At 35.4% G+C, this 24089-nt stretch overlaps 1 protein-coding gene across 2 annotated transcripts in view; it reads right to left on the reverse strand.

Moving 5' to 3' along the window:
* Nucleotides 1–24089, reverse strand: part of PIK3CA (phosphatidylinositol-4,5-bisphosphate 3-kinase catalytic subunit alpha) — an 83325-nt gene that overhangs the window by 28759 nt on the left and 30477 nt on the right. Inside the window, exons 1-6 of one of the 2 annotated variants that reach the window (XM_019463225.2) lie at nt 19165–19183; nt 6270–6697; nt 5514–5723; nt 3644–3894; nt 2876–3121; nt 2140–2225 (exon numbers count right to left, since the gene is read on the reverse strand). In XM_019463225.2, the coding sequence (XP_019318770.1) occupies nt 2140–2225; nt 2876–3121; nt 3644–3894; nt 5514–5723; nt 6270–6621 (1145 nt within the window). In that variant the 5' untranslated portion in view covers nt 6622–6697; nt 19165–19183. Of the gene's footprint in view, nt 1–2139; nt 2226–2875; nt 3122–3643; nt 3895–5513; nt 5724–6269; nt 6698–19164; nt 19184–24089 lie in introns of those variants that run through there. The other variant, XM_019463224.2, reaches the window with a different exon arrangement.

Raw genomic sequence — 24089 nt, forward strand, 5'->3', positions numbered from 1 at the left:
CCTCAATTTTTTACCATTGAGTATGATGTTAACTGTAGGTTTTCTATAGATGGTCTTTATTATGCTGAGGTAAGTACCCTCTAAACCTACTTTGTTGAGAGTTTTTATCATGAATGGATGTTGTACCTTCTCAAATGGTTTGTCTGCATCTGTTAAAATGATCATACGGTTTTTATCCTTTCTCTTAATGATGTGAAGTATCACGTTGATTGATCTGCAACTACTGAACCCCGTGCATCCCAGGAATAAATCTCACTTGATTGTAGGGAATTTTGTTTTTAAGTTTACTTATTTTGAGATAGAGACAGAGAGAGACAGAGAGAGACAGAGAGAGACAGAGAGAGAGAGGGAGAGAGAGAGGGAGAGAGAGAGAATCCAAAAAAGGCTCTGTGCCACCTGAACCCATGAACCTCGAGACCATAACCTTGAACTGAAATCAAGAGTTGGACACTAATTTGACTGAGTCACCCAGGTGCCCTGACCCTGTGAATGACTTTTTAAAAATGTATTGTTGGATTTGGTTTGCTAATATTTGTTAAGGATTTTTTGCATCTATGGTCATCAGAGACACTAGTCTATTGTTCTAAACTAGGGAATTCTTCAAGAAAAGATAATCAAATGAAAGTCCTTTCTAAATAATTTACTAAAATTTTGAGCTTTTAATCTTGTATTATTAAACAAATTTACCTTCTACTTTTATAAAACTAGTGTATTTACTTTTGATACTTGAAACAACTAGGATAGATCTACCCAATATTATTTTGGGGTCTTTGCTTGGGATTGTTGAACTCCTTAGATTGTTTATAGGTTTCACAAAATTTAGAAAATTTTTGGCCATTATTTCCTCAAACATTGTTTTTCTCTTCCTCACACAACCACCCCACCCAACCTGTGACAGACATGCAGTGTGGAAGGGAAATAAACTTTTGCTGTTATAACAAAATTTTAAAAGAATCTGCAGTTGTTTGTTTCACAGTGCAATCTAACTTAAATGATGTGTTTTCTGACTGACAATTGTTCAGGTAGGGCAAGGAACTATTTCACTTCTTCCTGGTGAAGGCTATCATCTCTTTGTACATCACCTAAGCCCTAGAATGATGGCCACATCCAGCAGCTTAATTAAGTACAAGACCAGAACTTTTTCTGGACTCTTCTAGAATTCAGTCTAAATTCATTATAAAATTTACTTCTGGATGTTTTACTAGTTGTCTTTATTGCTAGTCTACAAAAATCCATCTTTAATCTTAATAACAATCTGAGTGCTCTTAAAATACTTCTATTATATTCATGGGTAGATTCTTTTTTTTTTTATTTTATTTTTTTAATATTTATTTATTTTTGAGAGACAGAGTGAGACAAAGTGAGACTGGGGGAGAGGCAGAGAGAAAGGGAGACACAGGATTGGAAACAGGCTCCAGGCTCTGAGCTGTCAGCACAGAGCCTGACGCGGGGCTCGAACCCACAAACTGTGAGATCATGACCTGAGCCGAAGTCGGACGCTCAACCGACTGAGCCACCCAGGCGCCCTGCCCCCATGGGTAGATTCTTAATTCCCAAATCATTCCACAAAGAGCCAAAGAAATGGCAGTATGGCAAACTGTTGGATTATATTACCTTTTATTTCTTCATTATATCTAGGCAGTAATCATTTAAAATGTTCCTTAAAACTTCCCCTCCTTCTAAGAAACTGATTTGTTCCCAAAGACTCTTCATTTGAATGTCATAAATACCTATTCCTGTGAGTGATGTGAGTGCCTCAGAGTAGTCTGGCTCTGCAGTTGTCTGCCAACTCTCACTTCTTCTTAATGTAAATAGAAATGGAGAGATGAATAAAATGCTAGGTTTATTTAGCATTTAGATCTAAGGTAGGGAATCATCATGGTACAAAATGTAACCATATTCTGTTTTCTACTTGATATAACAGAAAGAGAGAATCAGAAAAGTCTTTCACATAAAATTTTACAGAGACTCCATAAAATGATCTTGTGACTGATACTCATTTGACCCAAAGACCTTATGTTCTATATGTAAGTGTCTGGTAATTTATATGAGTTGTATAAAACTAATGATGCCAAAAAAAAAAAAAAAAAACGCTTCTTGTATTGATTACATTGCTAAACACTAACAGGGCTTCCTTACCTGGGATTAGAACAAGGTACTCTTTGAGTGTTCACATTATCACATAAGGGTTCTCCTCCATGATAGATACCTGTTCGAACATAGATCTTAAAAAGAAAAAAAAAGTATGTGTATACAAATATATACAAACATAATACACACGCGCGCGTGCACACACACACACACACACACACACACACACACTACAGAACCAATAGTAAAATAATGTAACTGATATAAATGAAGGATCCATTAGAGGTTTCTGTTCAGATATAGCTTTTCTGTTCTCCCTTCACATATATAATAAGGTATGTAATTTAGAGTTTTTCATATTTTAGGAAGATAAATTAGTACATATACTAAATATTACTTCATATTCTTAGCAGCTGGAACAGCACTCCATAAAGACATTAATATTTCTGCAACAAATCACATTAATATTTATACTAAATGGGATATAAAAAGACTATAAAAATTCCTGTTTCAGGTTGGGTCAGGTTTTGCTGACAAATGAATTCTGTAAACACTTGGTTTTAAGAACTTAGATTTATGGAAATTAGAATTATTAGAATATTAGAATTATGGATATTAGAATTGCAGAAAAAGGACTGTACACTGTGCAATAGCTAAGGCAGAGGAGCAGTACTGTAGCTCTCTGAAACACAGTGCAGGTCAACAGATTATTACATACAATGCAGTTAAAAAGTTTATGTAAAATAATTTATATAAGATAATAAGCATCAACACTTGACTTCACCTTGTCGATGTCTCGAATATTTACATTCACATAGGTTGCACAAAGGATTTTTATTCTGAGTGCACTATTTATAACCCAAAGGGACTTTGTAGATGTTTCTCCATTCATATATGGTGTAGCTGTGGAGATACGTCTGGAATAAGATGGCATTGTGAAACAGTCCATTGGCAGTTGGGAGTAAAGGCTTTCTTTAGCCATCAGCATCAAATTGGGCATCCTCCCAAGCATTATACAGCTTCTTATGTACTGTAAAAGATGAAGAGGGGAGGGGAGAAGTAATTTCTTATAAGGTATTTCATTTTAAAAGCAACATGTAAGCAAAAAACAACAAAAAAAGGAATTAAAAACAATGACCAAAGGATATTCATTATGAAAACACTGTTTATATCTTTTTTTTTAAGTTTTATTTATTTAAGTAATCTCTACACCCAACATGGGGCTCCAACTCACAACTCCAAGATCAAGAGTCACATGCTCTTCCAACTGAGCATGTGGTGCACCAACACTGTTTATATCGCAATAAACAATTTAATCAGCTTACCCATATATCTACAGTCACGCCTCAAATATTAAATACATAAAACCTAAAGGAAAAAAAGCATCTATTCTCTCAAATTAAACACATCATCAATCTCTCAAATTAATTACAGTATTAAAAATAAACTTATGAATACAATCACTGAATTTTCAAAAAGTATGTCCTAAAAGTACAGATATTTGCCCCAACTTTTAAATTTAAATTTAATATTTTTGAAGCTTGTTACTCACCTTATACTGACTTAGAGGATATTTTTCAAGGAAGTATTCATCACATCCACATACTTTTAAAATATACTTGCCCTGGTATTCTAAAACACAGAGTTTTAGTTGTTCAGATGATAGCAACATACTTCGAGTTTTTTTCCTGATTGCTTCAGCAATTACTTGTTCTGGCACACAGTCATGGTTGATTTTCAGAGTATACTTCTGCTTGTCATTATTTGGAGAAACTATTACCCAAATCACCACTATTATTTGCCCTGTAACAGGAAAACATTATTAGATGCAATCATCATATAAATTTCATTTGACAGATTTCAAAAAATATGCACTACCATTATTCTAATCAAAATCGGAAATTACTTATAATCAAACTAATTAAGTACAGGTAAATATCAGGTAGAAACCATAAATCTTCAAATATGATAGGACTGCCAGACCATGCTCAGATCTCATGTTTTATGGCAAGCACCCAACACTGTGATTAGTGGGTAACAAGTACCTGAGGCCAAGCTAATTTCCATTCTAAACTTCATGACATACTTCATGACTACAACCCCTGTGAAAAGTGACTTATGATGCTATCAAAGGTTCAACAGTACTTAAAATACAGAAGACTTTCTGGCAACTATGGGAAAGAATCATGGAGACATGAAGAAAATGCTGAATCAGAATAAAAGAAAAGATGGTGGAGGAAGGAAAAGAGTATGAATCTTTAAATGTTTTCCTTTTAAGATAAATTAAGCTGGGAGGAGGGTGGAAGATGATGAAAATGGAAAGATTTAAACGATGGTAGAGTGGTCTGGGTGTTCACAGTACAATTCTTTCAACTTTACTGCATGTTGGAAAATTTTCATAAAGAATGTTGGAAAAAAATGAAAAGAGAATTCCATTAAAAAAATTTTTTTAATGTTTATTTATTTGTGAGAGAGAGACAAAGCATGAGCAGGGGGGAGGAGTAGAGAGAGAGGGAGACACAGAATCAGAAGCAGCTCCAGGCTCCAAGCTGTCAGCACAGAGCCCGATGCGGGGCTCGAACTCACAAGCCATGAGATCATGACCTGAGCCAAAGGCGGACGCTTAACTCACTGAGCCACCCAGGTGCTCCCAAGAGAATTCCATTTTAAAAGGTATACTAGAGTAGAGAAGATTTTCAAATGAAGATCTTATGTTATACTGCATTAAACTACTTTGAATATTTTGGGTGGAATAGTAATAAGATGTCTTAACGTATTCTACTATCAAAATTTTGTATTTAATTGTGTGTGAGAGTTAACTTATTCTGTAACTTCAAATTGAAGCCTTCACTTTGTTATCTTGGAAAATACAGATATTTATCTGATACAATGATATTTTCATTTCCCAAACTATAATATAGTTTATAAATTTCCATGTTCACTTAATTCTAGAAATTGATTCATTAAGTATCAAAAGTCAATTTATATATTATTCACTATCAGATTTAATTATTGCATTTACCACTAAGAAATTTGTTTTTCTTTCTACATATGATAAAAGATAACAAGAATGTGCAAAGTTTTCCCAAAATTTCATAAAGTATTTCTATTTATAATTTTTTTGGTAAGAAGATAATTGATCGTAACTGTGTAATAATGAATTCCACAAAGTTCTTTAGTTTTATTCTAAGATACAGAATTCACCAAGGGATCAGCACCATATGCACACAATTCATTCAATCAATAAATATTCATTACATACATATGTATTTGGCACTCAGCTATATCTTGTCAGCATAAGCAGTCCCTGCCTTCAAGAAGCTTATCATCCAGCATCTAATAAAAAGACTGTACAAATATATAGGCACAGATAGAAATTTTTATTATAGTAACCAATTACGGTAGATTGACAATTTTCTTACCTTTATCTAGTTTATTATATATGTGCTTTGGCAGTTCTGGTGAAGATTCTACATTTGGAGGATAGACATACATTGCTCTACTATGAGGTGAATTAAGATCCCGAAGATCCACAGCTTCTTTACAAACATTCAGAATATTTCTTCGGAAGTCCTGTACTTCTGGATCTTTAACCATATCAAATTCACACACTGGCATGCCAATAGCAAAACCTTAAAAAATTACATAAAGAATATAACATTCTATTAAACATAAAGTATGAACATGTTTCTTACAAATGGGGAATTTGACAGATCTGGAAGATCACAATAGAGTAAAGAAGTCTCTCTGGGTTTAAAGAAATTTTTAATAAATACATATAGTAAAGTAAGAGTTGACAAGGACTCAAATATCTTTAACATACAGAACATAATATATTCAGCGATTTGGATCAGAGGTAGCAAACATCCGTGTAATTTTTTTTTTGAAGAGTAATACAACAAAACTGGACTATAACAAATCTAAGCCAACCCTACAAATGATATTTCTTAAAGAAAAATTTAACACCAAGGTGTTAAAAATAGTTCCTTAGCCAAATAATCAAAAGATTATTATAGATTTGTAATGGTTTTTATTTCAAAATCTATTTACCTGAGTTTACAAAGGTAATTAACTGATTCAGACAGAAATATTTTAGTAATGAGAAAATAGTTAAGTTTCACAGTTATTTGCTTTTAGAATAGGACGACAATGCCATTTAGTTAAAAACTGTGTCATACCAATTTCTCGATTGAGGATCTTTTCTTCACGGTTGCCTACTGGCTCAATTACTTTTAAAAAGGGTTGAAAAAGCCGAAGGTCACAAAGTCGTCTTGTTTCATCAAAAAATTCTTCCCTTTCTGCTTCTTGGGTAACACTTACGAAAATGTAAGAAGATTCATCTTGAAGAAGTTGATGGAGAGGATATTTTCTTGCTTCTTTAAATAATTCATGCTTTATAGTTATTAATGTAGCCTCACGGAGGCATTCTAACGTCACTATCATTCCATTTGGTAGTAAACATTCTACTAGGATTCTTGGGGGCATCAAGTGGATGCCCCACAGTTCACCTGATGATGGTCTTGGAGGCATTGTTCTGATTCTTTACAAGTTTTACATATAAAACTGTTTTAAGGAATTAGATGCGTGGCTGTCCCAAAGCAGAAATCTAAACCGAAGGGGGAAAAAAAACATGTTAAAACAAAAACAACTATAGAAGAGTACGTTTATGGCATTACTAAATGTAAAAACTTTTTCTGTAGTTTGAATTGTTAGGGCAAGCATTTATCTTAAATATTTTAATGGAGACTGTTGCTCCAAATTAGGGTGAAGGAACTGATTCCAAAGCAGAAATTAGAAAAAAACAAAAAAACAAAACAAACAAACAAAAAAAAAACAAACCAAAAAAACTACTTGAATTTAATTATATTTAATAAAATCACTAACTAAAAACATTTTATTTTACTAGATTTTTTAAAAGTCAGGTTTTATCAGACAGAGCTGAAGCTATGGGAAGAATGAACAGTAAATTGTAATTGAAACTAAAATTCCCATCACATATCACCTTTATCATTCTCTTCTATTTTCTAGAGCAAGAGAATCTGAGCTGGAAAGGATCTTTTAGATCATGGGTCCATTGCTCTCATTTTAAAGATGAGTAAAGGCGAGAGAAGTCAAATCTCCTTTTCACTCCCTATCTGCACGCTGTGGTAATGGGAAATTACATGGCTTAGTCTTTTCTTAAATTAATCTTTGTAATTTCCCTCTTTGTACTGATTATTGTCTAAGTGACTTCATAGACCATTCTGCTTTGAAAGTATAATTTAGGTATATATTCACTATAATATAAAGTGTCATCAATGCATTTTCCCTGAGATATGATGAATTTGAATGATTCATCTACTTTATCAAATAACCCACTAATACTTCTGATTGAAATGAATTGATCTACACACAAATGAGACCCACTGACTCTCTTTGTTAGTACAGTGTTAGAGTACTTGTAATATTTTTAAAAATACTAAGTAGTATTATGATTAGAGGCCCTAATTTTTAAAGATGTCAACAATCTCGGGGATTCTTTAGAAGATACTACAAAACCCACAAAGCACAAGTTCATTCTTGCTACTTATGTTTATATTTTCTTTTATTCAGTAAGCTACACTCTAAAGGCAGTAAAAAAGGTAAAGTGAGAGACACTAAAGAAATAAAAAAGAAATGAAAGTCAGGCTAGAGAAATGAACCAAAAGCTCAGGTAACTTCAGGCATGGTGGACAACAGCCATAAATGACACTTTGTTTATTCACTAAAAAAGTACTGGGGCTGAAAAAAAAAAAAATGTACTGGGGCTATTCTATAGGACCATGTTAGGTCCTGGGAATATGATAATGGGATAAAATAGACATGGCCCTTGTCCTTACAAGGCAAAGTCAAGAGTATGAAGATTATGTGTTTGTTGGGTATAGGATAATTAAAATCACAAGTAATTAAATCCAGAAACTTTCTTTCTCTGACTCCTGTATGTCATACCCATCAAAATCTAATCCATCAACTTTGTTAATTCTATTCCCTGAATCTGTATACTCCACTACCAGTCTTAGTACCCTGGGTCAGGCCACTACTATTTCTTGTCTAGACTGCTAAAGCCTAAATTGTCTCCCTAGATCTAGGTTTGCCCCCTACAATCCATCTTTCTTTCACCTTACAGCCAGTAGGAGCTAGAGGGCAATAGGGCCTACTTTGGGCACACATTTCCACTGGTCAGTTGCAGACAAGTGCTTACAGTACGCTTCAGAGTTCTAACACATGAAGGAGTTAAAAAATAGAAATAGAAATTTCAAGCCCTCTCGCATCTCTAGAAATACAGAAATCAACTGGAAGACAGTAAAGAATATAAAACTATTTTTAATAGTTGAAAATGTTTCTTCAAGTTTATAAAAGAGTCCCACTGAAGTTATAGAATTTAAAATATAATTATTCTATTTCCTATACTTTTAAATGAAAATTCATTGGTTACTAAAAAGACCAGATGGATCAATCTGTGTGCATAATTATAGAAGTGACTTAAGCTAAGCTTTTTAAAACATACAAAAAAATTTGAAGAATGCAAGGGAAATGCCAAATGACTACTTTTAAATGATGATCTGCCTGCATAAAAAAGTTCAAATAAAAACAAAACAAAACCACAAGCCACACTAAAACAGCAGCTGTGTTTATAGTTTGCTTTGTTGAATAGTAATAACAGGTCCATGGTATGGAATCATAGGGGCACCTATTTTATATAATAAATAACATCTCAGAATCTCATATGTTCCCTAAGAATTACCAAGAGAGAAGTCTAGTACAGTAGAGAGATCATGGATTCTAATCTTTATCCTACTACGGTATATTTATGGGCAGTTAACAACCATTAAATATTCAAGACACACTCTTCTCATTAAAAGAGTAAATGTGATCATAGTCATAAAACACTTGGAGATCATGGAAGCCAGGCACTGGTTGGCACTATGGTAGTACTAACTAGAAGACAGAAGATGCTAACTTTCTTATTTGTCTTATGTCAGGCCTTATTCTGTACAAACCATTACCTCAGAGCTCACATAAACAGAAGCGTAAAAGAAGGGAATGGAGCTAACATTACTGTTAGTCCGCATATATCATACACTTAGGTGGGCAATAACCCTTTCAGCATAGGCATTACCATTTTACATATGATAATGTAAAATGACCTACAGGAAACTGAAGGCCAGAGATGTGAAGTTATTTGCTATGGATTTTGAAGCCAGGTCTAGATGATTTCAAAGTGCACACTATGACCATTCTGCTGTTTGGGCTTCAGTTATAGCCAGGTGATACTCATTGGTGGTGAATAAGAAAAATGGGTCTGAAGTTACACAGGATTTAAACTCTCCCTGTCGTGTGGGGAGGGCGGGGTGCCTGGGTGGCTCAGTTGGTTAAGCATCTGACTCTTGATCTCAGCTCAGGTCACGATCTCATGGTTTGTGAGTCGAGCCTCATGTTGGGCTCTGCGCTGACAGCATGGAGCCTGCTTGGGAATCTCTCTCTCCCTCTCTCTGCTCCTCCCCCGCTTGTGCTCACACATAGTCTCTCTCTCAAAATAAATAAGTAAACATTAAAAAAAAAATCTCATTGCCTTAGTAAGTAGCTGCCTTGGGCAGTTTAATTCATCTCACTGAACTTCATTCTTTCCACCCCTTCTTAGATTGCTAAATTGGCATAATGGCAGAAAATTCATCAAATTGTTGTATTAAATGAGGCAATATATGAAAAACATGTAAGCAAAGAGACTGGCATACAGTAAGCACTCAATAAGTGTTAAATATTACTAATAAACCTGTAAAGTACACCCACACTATCTTTTCAAGCTATTATGAATTATCCAGGAATGGTACCAGATGGGGATGGAAAAAGGGGTTTGAGTTCTCTTAGGGAGGCAAGTAAATGAGCCTTATAAAGCAGTGCTAGTTTCAAGAGCTGAATCTTGAAGGTAGCACTGGCAATGGAAGGCTCACACACAAGTCTGGAATAGTACTGAGTGGCTCAGAGGCTGGCACCTTCGTAGCTGTTTCTAGTTCCCCAGACTCCTAATATTCCTATTTAAATGGTACAGCCATCTACAGCTTAAGTAAGGAATCCCTTGTCCCTTGTTATTCCCCCTTCACCTTTTTTTTTTTTTTTTTTGAGAAATATCTACTTGTGCTAGGCTCTAGACTAAATATGCTATGAAAACTAAAGTAAGTAAAATGTGTTCTCTTTGGTTGTTGAGGGACTCAGGGTTTATTGGGGAATGAAGTTAAAAACAACTTTGAAAATGGAAAAGTTGTTATCAGACAGAACATGCACTTTGGAAGAGTCACAGGAATTGTCCCAACTGCCTAAGGAAGTTAGAGAAGGCACCAGCAAGATAAAATTTAAGGAGAATATTATAGATTAGTAGGGATTTTGCAGAGAAGGTAGCTTGGACATGGGTGAGATGGATGAGGAAAGCATTTTAGATTGCCACAAGAGTACACGTGCAAAGTCACAGACTGAAAGGACACAGCCTGTTACCAGCAATACAAGTTTTTCATTATTTGAGACTGAAATGCATGGGAATAGGTAGGGTGTGTGACAGGAGGGAGACGGGAGAGGTAGGGAGGGGCCAGAAAGGTGGGCAGACCCCATGTTAAGGAGTTTAAATTTTATGTAGTACATTATAAGTAAAACAGAGTCTTCTAAAGTATTTTGAATAAAGAACTTTATGACACTTTTTTCCATGATTTTAAATTTCAGATTTTTAAAAAATATTTCTTTTCAGGGGCACCTGGATGGCTCAGTTGGTTAAGTGTATGACTCTTGGTTTTGGCTTAGCTCATGTTTTCCTGGTGGTGAGATGAGCCCCATGTAGGACTTCACACTGGGCACAGAGCCTGCTTGAGATTCTCTCTCTCCATCTCCCTCTGCCCCTCCCCCCAGCCTATACTCCCAATCTCTCTAAAAAAAAAAAAATGTACATATATATATATACACACACACACATATATATATACACACATATATATATACACACACACACACACTCTCTCATATATATGCATAGAATTTTTTTAAATACAAGATATAATCAAATAAGCCTTAAATCAAGGTACAAAAACATACCTTCTCAATTCCCCGAATTTGGACAAAAAAATCCCTAAAGTTAAGAAATCAGTGTATATACATATATAACATTTTAAATAAAAGGGCCTTTATAGAAAAAAAACCAATTGCTGATAAAGAAGGTTTATCCAAATGTAAGTGCATAATCTATTTACAAAGAAAAATAACTTATTTGAAAAGCAATAGAGGGCAACAAATCACTATAAAACTAATACTCTACTGGGCTTTTGAGTTCAGAATGCCAGTACTAAATATGCATATACTGAAAAATCAACAAGTATTCAGGATTCTTAGGAAATAAATTGGTTTTACATATCCTAATTTTTTAAAATTTATTTTTGAGAGAGAGAGCGAGAGCGAGCAGGCACATGCATGAGCAGGGGAGGGGCAGAGAGAGAAGGAGAGAGAGAATCCTAAGCAGGCTCTACATTCAGCACAGAGTCTGACAGGGGTCTCGATCTCACGATCGCCAAGAGATCAAGAGTCAAAATCCAGAGTCAAACACTCAACCAACTGAGCCACCCAGGCACCCCCACAATTTACCCTTTTCTTGATGAGTTACAGTCTTCATTATAAAACCAATTACTGTGCTATTCTGAAACACAATACAGCAAAGCTCTTCAACATCATTGAATACTCTGAGTGTATTTTTGGCCCTAAACCCAATGACCCCAGGTTGGAGATGGTGCTTTTAAAAATGTCCCCATCTCCTTGTTTTCTAGCAGTCAATGGTTACTTCTCAGCTGTGGCCTGCCTGCATGTGATAGTAGCTTCCTCTTCTTCAGTTATTCATTTCTAGTCAGCATCAACACTTGACTACCATTTTATAACCGTCTATACATTAGAGACCAACAGACCAAATGAGGACACGAGAACCTTTGCAATACAAACTTGGGAGCACAAAATATGTAACAGATATCAGAGATTTTTGTATACTTCCTTGTCCCGGTGTTAAAATTACTGTTAAAAATTACTGTGTTTGGGCAGGAGGCACTGAAAGTCTTTGGTTCTTGGAAGGTTCATTACCAGTCCAAGTGAGATTGATGGGTTTGTTCAGGTGGAGTAAAGACAACTTTAAGCACAAAATAAGCAGCAGAAATGAACGGCAGAAAATAGTGTCAGATTCTCCATTGTCACTTGACTTTTATGGTGAAAGGTTTCTTAATTCATTGGACAATTCAACTTAAACATCGGATGTGCACTCTTTCAGTCTAAGAAGACAATGACATTTTGACAATTTTTTAAAATTCCTACATTCAAAGCCTCTCCTCGCTTATATTAATCTAAGGGTATTTTCAGGTTTCATCATTTAAGGCAAAGATTGTCAGACTATGGCCCACATGCTAAATCCAGCTCACCACCAGCTTTTGCAAATAAATTTAAATGGGAATACATCCAATAAATTGTGTTTATATATTGTAAATAATGCTTTCCCACTATAGCAGCAGAATTGAGCAGATGCTATAGAGACCATGTGGCTTAAAACATTTAATATCTGGCCCTTCACAGAAAAAGTTTGCTGATCTCTGATAAGTTATCAGAATTAACCCGATATCAACTGGAGAGTTTTCTAAATGCATGCTGCTTAATAAATCATCCCTAACCCTGCCTTTTTTTTTTTTTTTTTACCATCATCGTATACTTTCACTCAAAGTCCTTTGGGGCTGAGGTGGAGAGGAAGCATTAATTTTAAGCCAGTGAGGTCAAAATCCTGAAATAGGAAAGTATCTCAGAAGTCAATTAATTGGATATTTTCAGTTTGGGGAGCTCACTGCCTGATACAGAATTTTTTGTGGAGCATTTCTAAAGTTATCCCTAAACATTATTATTTCTAATCTTCATTCCATACTTTCTGCCTTTTCTACCTCTTCACATGCTTGTCATGTTAGAATTTTTTCTGGGTCTTTTTACCTCCAATTCCTTTAGCCATAATTCAAGCAAGATAGTTTATCATCAGCTTCTTTGTCATCACTTAATGTATTAAATACTTAAATACTTAATACTTAAATATTAAATACTTAAAGTATTCTTTTGCTAACTAATACTCATCTCAAAATGCAGCAACCAAAATCTAGTATGTACCTGTGAATTATGAATCTCTGTAAACACACCCTAAGACTGCAGAGACCTTTTCTGACTTGATTACTTTAAAATATAAAGTATATTTTAGGTATTTTAATTCAGGTCTCAATTTCAAAATGTATGTTTTAAACACATTTAATTGTTTTTAAAATAATCAATAGTACATCTGCATCAGAAAGTCATTAAAAATAATACAGGGCACCACGGTGGCTCAGTCTGTTGAGCGTCCAACTTCGGCTCAGGTCACGATCTCATGGTCTGTGGGTTTGAGCCCTGCATTGGTCTCTGTGCTGACAGCTCAAAGACTGGAGCCTGTTTCAGATTCTGTGTCTCCCTCTCACTCTCCCTCTCCCCTGCTCACACTCTGTCTCTCTGTCTCTGTCTCTCTCTCTCTCAAAAATAAACATTAAAAGAATTTTTTTTAAAAGTCACCAGAAATAATAAAGCTATTTTGAAGTATACACTTGGAAATTTAGGGGGTTATCTATACTGACTCCACTGGCAGCTTAATCACCTCAAACAGCCATAATTTTGCTAAAATAAGCAGCTTGTGTTTCCTAGAGATCTATGTTCCACAAATACAGAAGCTTCATAAGTGTTTACTGAATGACCAAAAGTTTTACAAATACTTATTTCTCATTTAACTGATACATTTAGCCAATGCTATTTGATTTAATGGATACATTTATAAACCAGTAAGTGTATTTACATATATGTTGACAAGATATTTTCACCCCTCATTCTCAGAGAGATCAACAGGGAAACATTAACATGTAGTTTTATTGCTAGTTCAGTTCCATCTTTTTATCTGCTCATTAACTAGAAAACATGCTTTCCTGTTTTTAATTACCAAATGAATCCTTACTTTAGTCTGATATAAAACAAAATAAAAAACTTCTGTACTTTTACAGAAAGAACATGATGAAAATCTAGACTATTAATTCTATACTCTGATTACTCTCCTTAAAAGTTACTTTAAATACTTCCATTTAGTTACTCTCTTTCTTAAAAAAATTTTTTTTTAACGTTTATTTATTTTTGAGACAGAGAGAGACAGAGCATGAATGGGGGAGGGTCAGAGAGAGGGAGACACAGAATTGAAACAGGCTCCGGGCTCTGAGCTGTCAGCACAGGGGCCCGATGCGGGGCTCGAACTCACGGACCGCGAGATCGTGACCTGAGCCGAAGTCGGCGCTCAACCGACTGAGCCACCCAGGCGCCCCAGTTACTCTCTTTCTTAATGTTACCCCCGTCTCTTACATATATATCTATGACTGTTTATTCTTAATAAAGTTATTAAACATATCCATGTTTGACTTGCTACTAGACTATGGACTCTTCCAGGATAAGGTCTTTTTTGGGTCACCACAGCCCTAGAGGATAAGAAGTAAGCAGGAAAATTAAATTGTTGAAGTTACCCCAGAGAAAATGTAACAAGGGCCTGAAACAAAGAGAAGTACCAATAGTAACAGAAGAGATGGACAAAGATACCTGATAAAGGGAAATCAAAAACACCGAAAGACTAACTGGATTTGAAGGGTAAGAAGCGTGATTTTAAACAAATTTCACTGCAGTGGACATGCATGGGAAGCAAGTGTTTTTTGGTATAATTCTTCATGAGCCCCGGTTAGGGCCTCTAAAATTCTCTTCCTCCAAGAGTCACTGAGCTGTTGTTGGAGTGAATCCAAAGGGACAGCTGTAATATACACTAGTGCTGGAAGGATGTATTTTATCCACTTCTTTCAAAATGCTGTCCTTTACTGACCTTTACAAGCTGACCATGAGAAAACAGATTTAACTCATTCTTTTAGTTATTCACAGACCTTAACAACTTGGGGGTGGAAAATCGAGTTCTCATGACTGGTATGTAGAAAATTCAAATTCCTTTAGCAGGGCATACAATTCATTTTCACTATTAAATTCACAGTGCTGTGAAATACACTTGAGAGATTTAATGGGTTATTTAAAACAAGGGTTCCCAAATACGAGGTTCATAGATGGGCTTAGGAAGGGTCTGTGCTAATGGATTTTTTTAAAATAACGACAAACAGTGAAGGTCTAAATCAGTAATGCCTATGCCAATGTAGATTTGTGATTATCAGTAAATGTGAATAAGGACTTTATTTAGGTGGGTTAAAAGAATCCAAGGTGAATAGCAGAATCAAATGGGGTAAACAAGCACAAGAGCCGTTAATGAAGTGAAGTATAGATTAACAAATACTTGATCTTAGGTTATTACATAATGAATTTAAATTCCATATTTTATATAGATATGTAAAGAAACCTTACCAAATCTCAAAACATGTAATCACTAATTTTACCAATTTGAACTTTAAAAGTTTAAAAGTTCAAATTTTAGTGTGTGGTAGAATGAAATTTCTTAAAATTTAAGCTCAAAAGGAGACTAAATATTCACAGATAGAGATGACAAAGGGATAGATACGATTATGAGGAAAGGTAAATGTAGTTAAACCATGTGGAAAATACAAGAGACATTTCACAATATCATACAATTTAATAAGACAAATGATTCCACAATGACATAGTTTTCCAGGAAACGTTTCTTTTCTCTTTGTGAGGGAGTAAAGGCGGATTATTATATCTCCACATAAAACAAGCAGCAGGCAGTCAGAGGTCAATGGTATATATTAGGCAACTTTAGAAACTCCATTTACTTTTTTAGATCAAGATGGCAGTACATGGTAAATTATGATTTCAAAATATAGAACTGAAACAATGACTAGTACTTCAAATGATAAAAATACATTAATATTTCACCTTGCTTTTCATTTTTTAAAAATTTTTGTTTTTTTTTTAATTGTTACTTATTTTTGAGAGAGAGAGCAAGCGAGCACCAGTGGGGGAGGGGCACAGAGAGAGGGAGACAAAGAATTCGAAACAGGCTCCAGGCTCTGAGCTGTCAGCAAAGAGCCTGATGTGGGGTTCGAACACACAAACCTTGAGATCATGACCTGAGCTGAAGTCAGATGCTTAACCAACTGCACCACCCAGGCGCCCCTCACCTTGTTTTTTCTGGTAGTAGTATATTTTTGCTATAATTCTTTGGTTCCTCCTTATTAGCCAGCACACCTTGTGACTGATGGCATGTACTGATAAGACAGGTGGACAGAATTAAGGGTGACTTCTTTTGCCCAAAGAAAAGGACAAAGCTAATGATTCCATAAAGAGAATCTAACCAGTGACTTGAGCTTTAACATCTTAATACCCCGAGCAAACAATCAATGGACCTGAAAACATTTTGGAAACCTCTACATTTTTTCAACTATGGTATTATTCAGTGTTTAACAGCAAAGAAAACAACATAAATGAGAGCAGTCTAGTTCTAAGGGTACAGTAGAAATGGCCTAACCAATGTTTCTGCTTTGGTTCAGATCACTGCTCCATCATCCTCAGCTCTACTGACCCTCTGGAGAACTCTGCAGTCCGTAAAACCTCCCCAGGAGTTTTCTTATTTGCACAAAGTGAATAAAAAGTTATTATCCCACAGTGACTTATAAGAATTCAATGAAATAATACATATAAAATCCTTAGCACAGTGCTTAGAGTATGAAAACTCAATAAAATTTCCCTCTCTTATCTACTGGATCAATTCTATCAAGATCCATGGGTCCAGGGGCGCCTGGGTGGCTCAGTCGGTTAAGCCTCCGACTTCAGCTCAGGTCACGATCTCACGGTCCGTGAGTTCGAGCCCCGCGTCGGGCTCTGGGCTGATGGCTCAGAGCCTGGAGCCTGCTTCCGATTCTGTGTTTCCCTCTCTCTCTGCCCCTCCCCCGTTCATGCTCTGTCTCTCTCTGTCTCAAGAATAAATAAACGTTAAAAAAAAATTAAAAAAAAAAAAAAAAAAAAAAAAAGAAAAAAAGATCCATGGGTCCAGAAAAGGGCCAGAACTTTATGGTTTCAAGCCGATTTCATAATTATGAAAAAATTTTTGATGCAGAGTATTTTGCTTATGTACTTGATATCTGTAGACATGTTTCTGTCCTCATTTTTATATCTGTCTCTGTATTCTTTCAAAAAAAAATTTTTTTTTAATCTTTATTTATTTTTGAGAGAGAGACAGCGTGTGAGCAGGGGAGGAGCAGAGAGGGAGACACAGAATCCGAAGCAGGCTTCAGGCTCTGAGCTGTCAGCACAGAGCCCGACGCGGGGCTCGAACTCATGAACCATGAGATCATGACCTGAGCCGAAGTCAGATGCTCAACCGACTGAGCCACCCAGGCGCCCCTTGTCTCTGTATTCTTAATGAACTGCAAAATGCCTAAAGGATGAGACCTGTATCTATTTAACTCAGTTTGTACACTTTGAGCAGAGCATAAGCATCAAATGGGTATCTGACATATTTCAATAATGATAAAACAATCACACAAGTCAACAAGAGACATAAGAAAAAAAACATATAGAACTACATGCCAAAAAAATCTTATTTTAGAATTATGCTATAATTTGTAAAATCTACTTCTTTACATTCATACATGAGATTATACTGGTTTTCTTATTTAAAGAAAAACAGACAAAAAGGAATGAGCAACAGAAACAAAAATGCAAAGTCATAGTTACAAATACTTTTGGCTCTTGGACCGAAAAAAAATAACAACCAGTTAGGAAAAGAGAGAAGTGAAGGCGAATTACATAGACCATACCACTGATTTCATGTTAAAAAAAAATGCCTTTTAATCATATTTGGTTTGATTGAAAATGGGCAGGAATGATCTTTTTGGGCTAAAACCCAACAACACAGCCCATCTTCTACATTAAGTAATTGACTATCTGGTTCACTTAAAGGAAATTTGGTATAATGTGGAGGATAATTTTTTTTTTAAGCATAAGAACAATTTATTTACAAAATGTCAAAGTCAGCTGCCTCATATTGGAGGATAAGTTTTTAATGAGGAAAAAAACCACTCTCCTTATAAATGGTTACAAACTAGTATCTTTATATAAAACAGAGAAATAACCCTAAGGTATTTAAATTTTATAGCTGTTTCTACATTGAAGGGCCAAGAGTATTCTTCAACAATACAGGGAAAATAGAACCTTAATTATGCACCTGATTGCCTTCATGAAAATTTAACCAATATCAGATCAATGGAGACCAGCCCAGGAAGGAAGGAAATGCAAAATATGGAGGGGTTCTTGAAATGTTACTCTAATTTCCTGCTAATCAAATATTTTAGCTCCCATGGAACATAAAGAGAAAAGGGCCTGAAAGATTAACCTTTCATAAGTAAGTTTATAAACTTATTACTGATGATACCCAAAATATGGGGCTCACAGTCCTTTGTAATTCCCCTTTACAAATGAGACTCATGTCCTATCTACTTCAGGAAGAATATCAATATATTACTTGGAATTACACAGATGTTGCCAACCACACATTGTTTCTTTCTTGATTGACGGATTAAGAAGTATAAAAGGACTCTAACTTTTCTGATTAAAGTTTGTATGAAAACTAACTCTCCCCTCTCTTTCAAAAGCCTGGGACTTCACCAAAAATAACTTCATTCATTCTTGCCCTAAAGAAGCTAACACCATCCTGGATTTGGTTGATTTGTAAAACTGTTATTTCCTAGCTGCTAGTGATGTACAGAAAAAGAAGAGACAAAAGAGTACATTATTCAGGTCCTAGCTGGATAAATTCACTAAAAAGTTTAAGAATATCCAGATTAAACATCTGAATTAAGAACATCTAGCAAAAGGTAACCCTAGCAATATGTCTTCCAGCTCACTTGACTTTATTCTTTTAAAGATCTGTAACACACTGAAGGCAAAATGTTTCCATAAGCCACAAACTTCCTTCCTAAAGTTTATCAAATGACTTTTTCTTATTTATTTATTTACTTATTTACTTATTTATTTATTTATTTATTTACTTACTTATCTGGTATAGTTTAATTCCTTCACAAGCCTTTCCATGGCTTTGAATACTTCAACAATCTTCTTCCAAGTCTTCCTGCAACTATGGGTGAGGGTGGATGAACTTCGGGAAAACACGTGCTTCACAGCGTTCCCTTTTGTTTTCTATATTCACCAAGAATGAACAGCTATCTTATTTCTTTATGTCACAGGATGAAGACATAGTTTAACTACTACGGGGGCTTCTAGTCAAGTACTATTCCTTCTGGTGGTAGCCTGGTAGTGTCTAGATGCATTAAAACCTGCCTGCACTCCACCAATTAACCATATGGTCTTTCTTGACAATGGTGAAAAGATGAGTCTACTGCCATTATAAAGTGAGACCTGAGTTAGCTACAGATTTCTCAGTAGATCCAGTTGTTCTGTCTTCCTCAGAATGAGTAGTTTGTGGCCACAGACAAAGAGAAAAGAACCCCCAAGTGACAAAATAGTAAATGTTCAGTCTAGTCCAGTCCAATAAGGAGAGCTAGCTTTGACTGGGGGTACTAGCAGACCCAATATATTCACCAGATTTATTTCACAGAAGGTCTCTTTGCTTTGGAGTATTATTTTCATTTTTGACCAACTCAACATTGTAAACCCAAAATCTGCCATCCGCTCCATTTTCTGGCAATAACAGAATAGTTTAGTATTTAATAGTAAGGGCAAAAAACTCCACTGAATTATTGACCAACTTTAATCATGATTTATCATCCTTCAATATTTGATCTCTGATAAAAAGGCTATTTCACTAAAGCAAAATTTTAAATAATGCAGAATAGCTGTTTGGAAGCAAAGGAACACAGACCTCCCAGAAGTGCAATCAGAGAGGGAGGGGCTTACTTTCAGCACAAGCATCACCTACTGACATGTGAACAGAAGAGTTCTATGAGTGATAGCAACAACAATGTGGAGGCATGGAAGCGCAAACATTTTTAAAAATCATTTTTTTTCAGCCACTCTAATATGGGCACAGTACTTCAGAATCCATTTAATGATGAAAGAGATATATTAGATGGTCTTTGCATTTTAAACATTTACTGTTAACTTATACTTAATATAGTATAATACACTGTATGTCTGGGAAACTACAGTTGCTATACCTTAAAATGAGAGCAATGAGAATGACATTGAAATGGGTGTAAATGTGTAAAAATAGCAACATAAGCAATCAGTACATACAGTATTTCTATTTTATTCATTGATGTTCAATGTCACCAGTTGACCACTTAAGGTATATAGTTTAAACAATAAAAAATACCTTATAATAATTCATTAAGTTAAACTGCTTCCTTAGAAAATGTATCAACTGACAGGAACTAGTTATTTAACCTAAGTCATTAAACTGTCTATTAACCCAACAACTACTTCACACATTATAATGTATTAGGTAATCTTGCTGAAATTAAAGGCACAGAGAAAGATGTAAGAAAGTTTGAAGAAGAAAATTTAAAGGGGCTAAAATTCTGGACCCTCACTACGGAGTTATACTCAAAGGGAATGAGTGTGCAAAGAGAGAGATTGTGGGGGATGATAAAAGGGACTTTTGAGTTTGCGCTCAGTAATGCTTACTACAGGGATGGATACGTGATGGAGAATGCTTAGGTAAAAATTTAAAGTGAGAGCATCTATTATGGTAAAGAGCACATTCAAACTGCTATTTCTAAAATTGCAAGATTAAGGTTAAACTAAAACTGGACTGTCTAAACTTTTAATTTCATCTAGTCAATGCTTATACTTCCTATCATTTGACAGTGGCTTCATGGTCTAAGGGATCACAGTTTGATAGTCTCATACCAATTTGGTGGGGCATAAGAAAAAAAGGCACAGAAAAATTCTATAAAGTATTCCCAGTGTCAATACTGGAAATCAGAAATTCACCTTTTGTCTCAACCTCAAAGTGATGGGTTTTTTTCTTTTAAGATAAAAGTATGGGCTCTATTTTTAAAGTGTAATTAACAAAACCACAATAATTAGCTTATTAGTTTAAAAAAAATCTACTTTAACGTCCCTAGGAATCGGCTAATTAAAACCTGTGCTTGGTCCCTTTGTTTCAATTGGCTTTACAATACTAGTGTTCTTACCCATCACTAGTCTCTCACAATGGTATCATTAGCACTAAGATCCAAATAACAGTGCTGTATTTATGACTGCACTTTAGTTTGCACAAAAGCAAAATTCTGAGAAGAGCATGAGTCATTATCCCCAGGGTAAAAAAAAAATGTTTCTTTGGTCAGAATATGAAACTTATTACTGAAACCAGTAATTTAGCCTAGAAATTCCTTTTCTGAATAAATGGAACAGAATGTTTCTTTTCTGTATTCGAACACTCCGAAACTAGCAGAACTGTCCATCTGCTTTTACTACTCTACATATCTGGTGTGTGGTGACAGAAAAACAACCTTTAATCTAACTATTTTCAGTACTGCTCTTTTGTTCTGTCCTGTCATAATCATAATGTCATCTTCCCAGGACAAAATACAGACAGACACACACACACACACACACACACACACACACACACACACACACACACACCCTACCTCCCCTTCACTATTTGAGTAATCTATTACAAAGTCACTGCAATAATGTAGAGAACAGTCTAAAAGTGGATTATTTCCACAACGTTAAATGTTAGGAAGTTCTCAGGTTCGTATTCTATATCTTGTCTTAAAATATCTTCATAATTGAAAGGTAAAAGTTACAAAGGTAAGGAACTATTGATGTTTTAAATGATTTAAAATTTCCCCCCAAATTTCCCCAATAAAAGTCAAAATAATCTTTCTAGGATATTTTCCTGGCCTCTTTTAATTGTTTTTCTTGTTGGTACCTCTTACTCTGTGTATTCATGACACCACCACTCTCTCAATCTCCAAGGCTGGACCCTTTGGAGTTCTCAACTTCTCTTGCATGATGTCACTTCCACCCATTAAATCACCCTCAAATGCATCACTTTGGCGGGGGGGCATCTTCTCTATCACTTCTAAACCCTAACGAGTTCTCATATGGAACAATGACAGGTCTCTAATTCAACAAGCCTTCATAAAGTAATTGCTATCTATAAGACACTGGCAATTAAAGTGAAGGGATGACTGATGGAAAAGAAGAGGGAAAAGATCATTCATATGTGTATATAAATGAAGGTGAAAAGAATAGAGTTCTAATACCTTACAATCTGAAAAGCAGAATATAGTAATTACAGGACAAAGCGTATGTATGCGCTTAAGGGAAAGGTGCTTAATGAATGATAGGATTTCTGACTGGTACAAAATGAGCAGCAGCCTAAGTGCTGTATGAACTAAGGCAAAAAGCCGTGAAAGCACAGTATTTAGTTTCTTCCCTCCCCAATTAATTAGCCAGTGTGAGGAATACTGGCTACCTAAAACATCTACCTAATCACATCACTACTCAATTAAAATAATATGGTGAATTTCTAGTATCTACAGAATATAGTTCAAACTCAAAGCCTCACCAACCATTACAACTATGCTCCCCCCCTTACTCTCTTTCCCCCCACACTTCAAGCTCTAAGCTTTCTAGATCATTTTCCTTTACAGATTTTTTTTTTGGTTTTGGAAAAAGGGTCCATGATCTTTCTCCTACCTCTATGCCTATTCATTGCCATTTCAATCATACCTATCCTTTCAATTCAGCCCAAATGCTTTCCATTCAGTCCCATTAAACCTGGTTTCTAATTCCAAATTAACTTCAGATTCATTTCGTTAAAGTCAAAACAAAGATCAAAGCAAAACTGGTATTTTGATTGAGAAACTCTGATTTCTACTAGTTTAGGGAGGCATACTTCCTATCCAAGTATGTACTTACAGTTTTCTGTTTTTCAATGTTCCTTAGTATTAACTTTTTAATTGTACTGTAATTAACTTACAGTGAACTGCACTGTGTTCTTAACTGAGCTTAAGTGTTCAGTTTGATGACTTTCAACAACTTTTTATATCCATGTAACCACCATACAAACCAAGATATAGAACATATCTATTAACCCGGAACATTATTTCATGCTCTTTTGCAATTCATTTCTCTCTCTGCCCCTTGATTATCACATTTTGATTTCTGTAATCATAGGTCACTTTTGCAGGTTCTTGACTTCATATAAATTGAATTATACAGTGTATATACTATTTTGTGTTTGGCTTCTTTTGCTTAACATACTGCATTTGAGATTTATGCATGCTGTTGATATATGACCAATTAATTCTTTTTAATTGCCAAGTAGCAGACCAAAATATATTTCAGCTCATTTATCCATTCTCCAATTGTTGAATATATGAGCTGTTTCCAGTTTTGGCCACGAACATTCTTACATTAGTTTTTTTGTTTTAGTGGACATATACTTTCACTTCTTTTGGTAAATACTCAGCAGTAAAATACTGGGTTGTAAGGTATGCAGACTGACTACTTGTCCTTAAGAAGGCCTGCTTGCAAAGTTGGCCCTTGGCGGGTATTTAGGAAGTTGGATCAAGGAGTTTAGTGAATTCTTACTCCCTAACTGATAAAAGTGGCTCACTGTGCCTAAACTGTTAATGAAAACAATATGGTTTATATTGAGTATCTGCTTGCCTTCTGGAATTTGGGTATGTGTTGGGCAGAAGGATCAGCCTCAAAACATTTGTGTGCTGAACCTAACAAGCTTTCCTGGTTGTCTACATTTCATACATGTTGTCTCAACTTCTTGCTGGGGAAATTAAGTCTACCTTGGGTGACTCCACTACAAAAGGACCCTTGGAAGCCTGCACATAATCTCCCCTGGATTTCTCCCCATGTACCTTTTCCTTTTGTTGACTGCGGTTTGTACTCTTTGATCATACATATGATTACACACCAAGTCCTATGAGTCCTCTTGGCTAGCAAACAAACCTGGGGATGGTGTTGGGGACCTCTCAATACAT

This window comes from Panthera pardus, unplaced genomic scaffold (assembly GCF_024362965.1).
Source record: "Panthera pardus isolate Hobbes unplaced genomic scaffold, ASM2436296v1 HiC_scaffold_16, whole genome shotgun sequence".
NCBI lineage: Eukaryota > Metazoa > Chordata > Mammalia > Carnivora > Felidae > Panthera > Panthera pardus.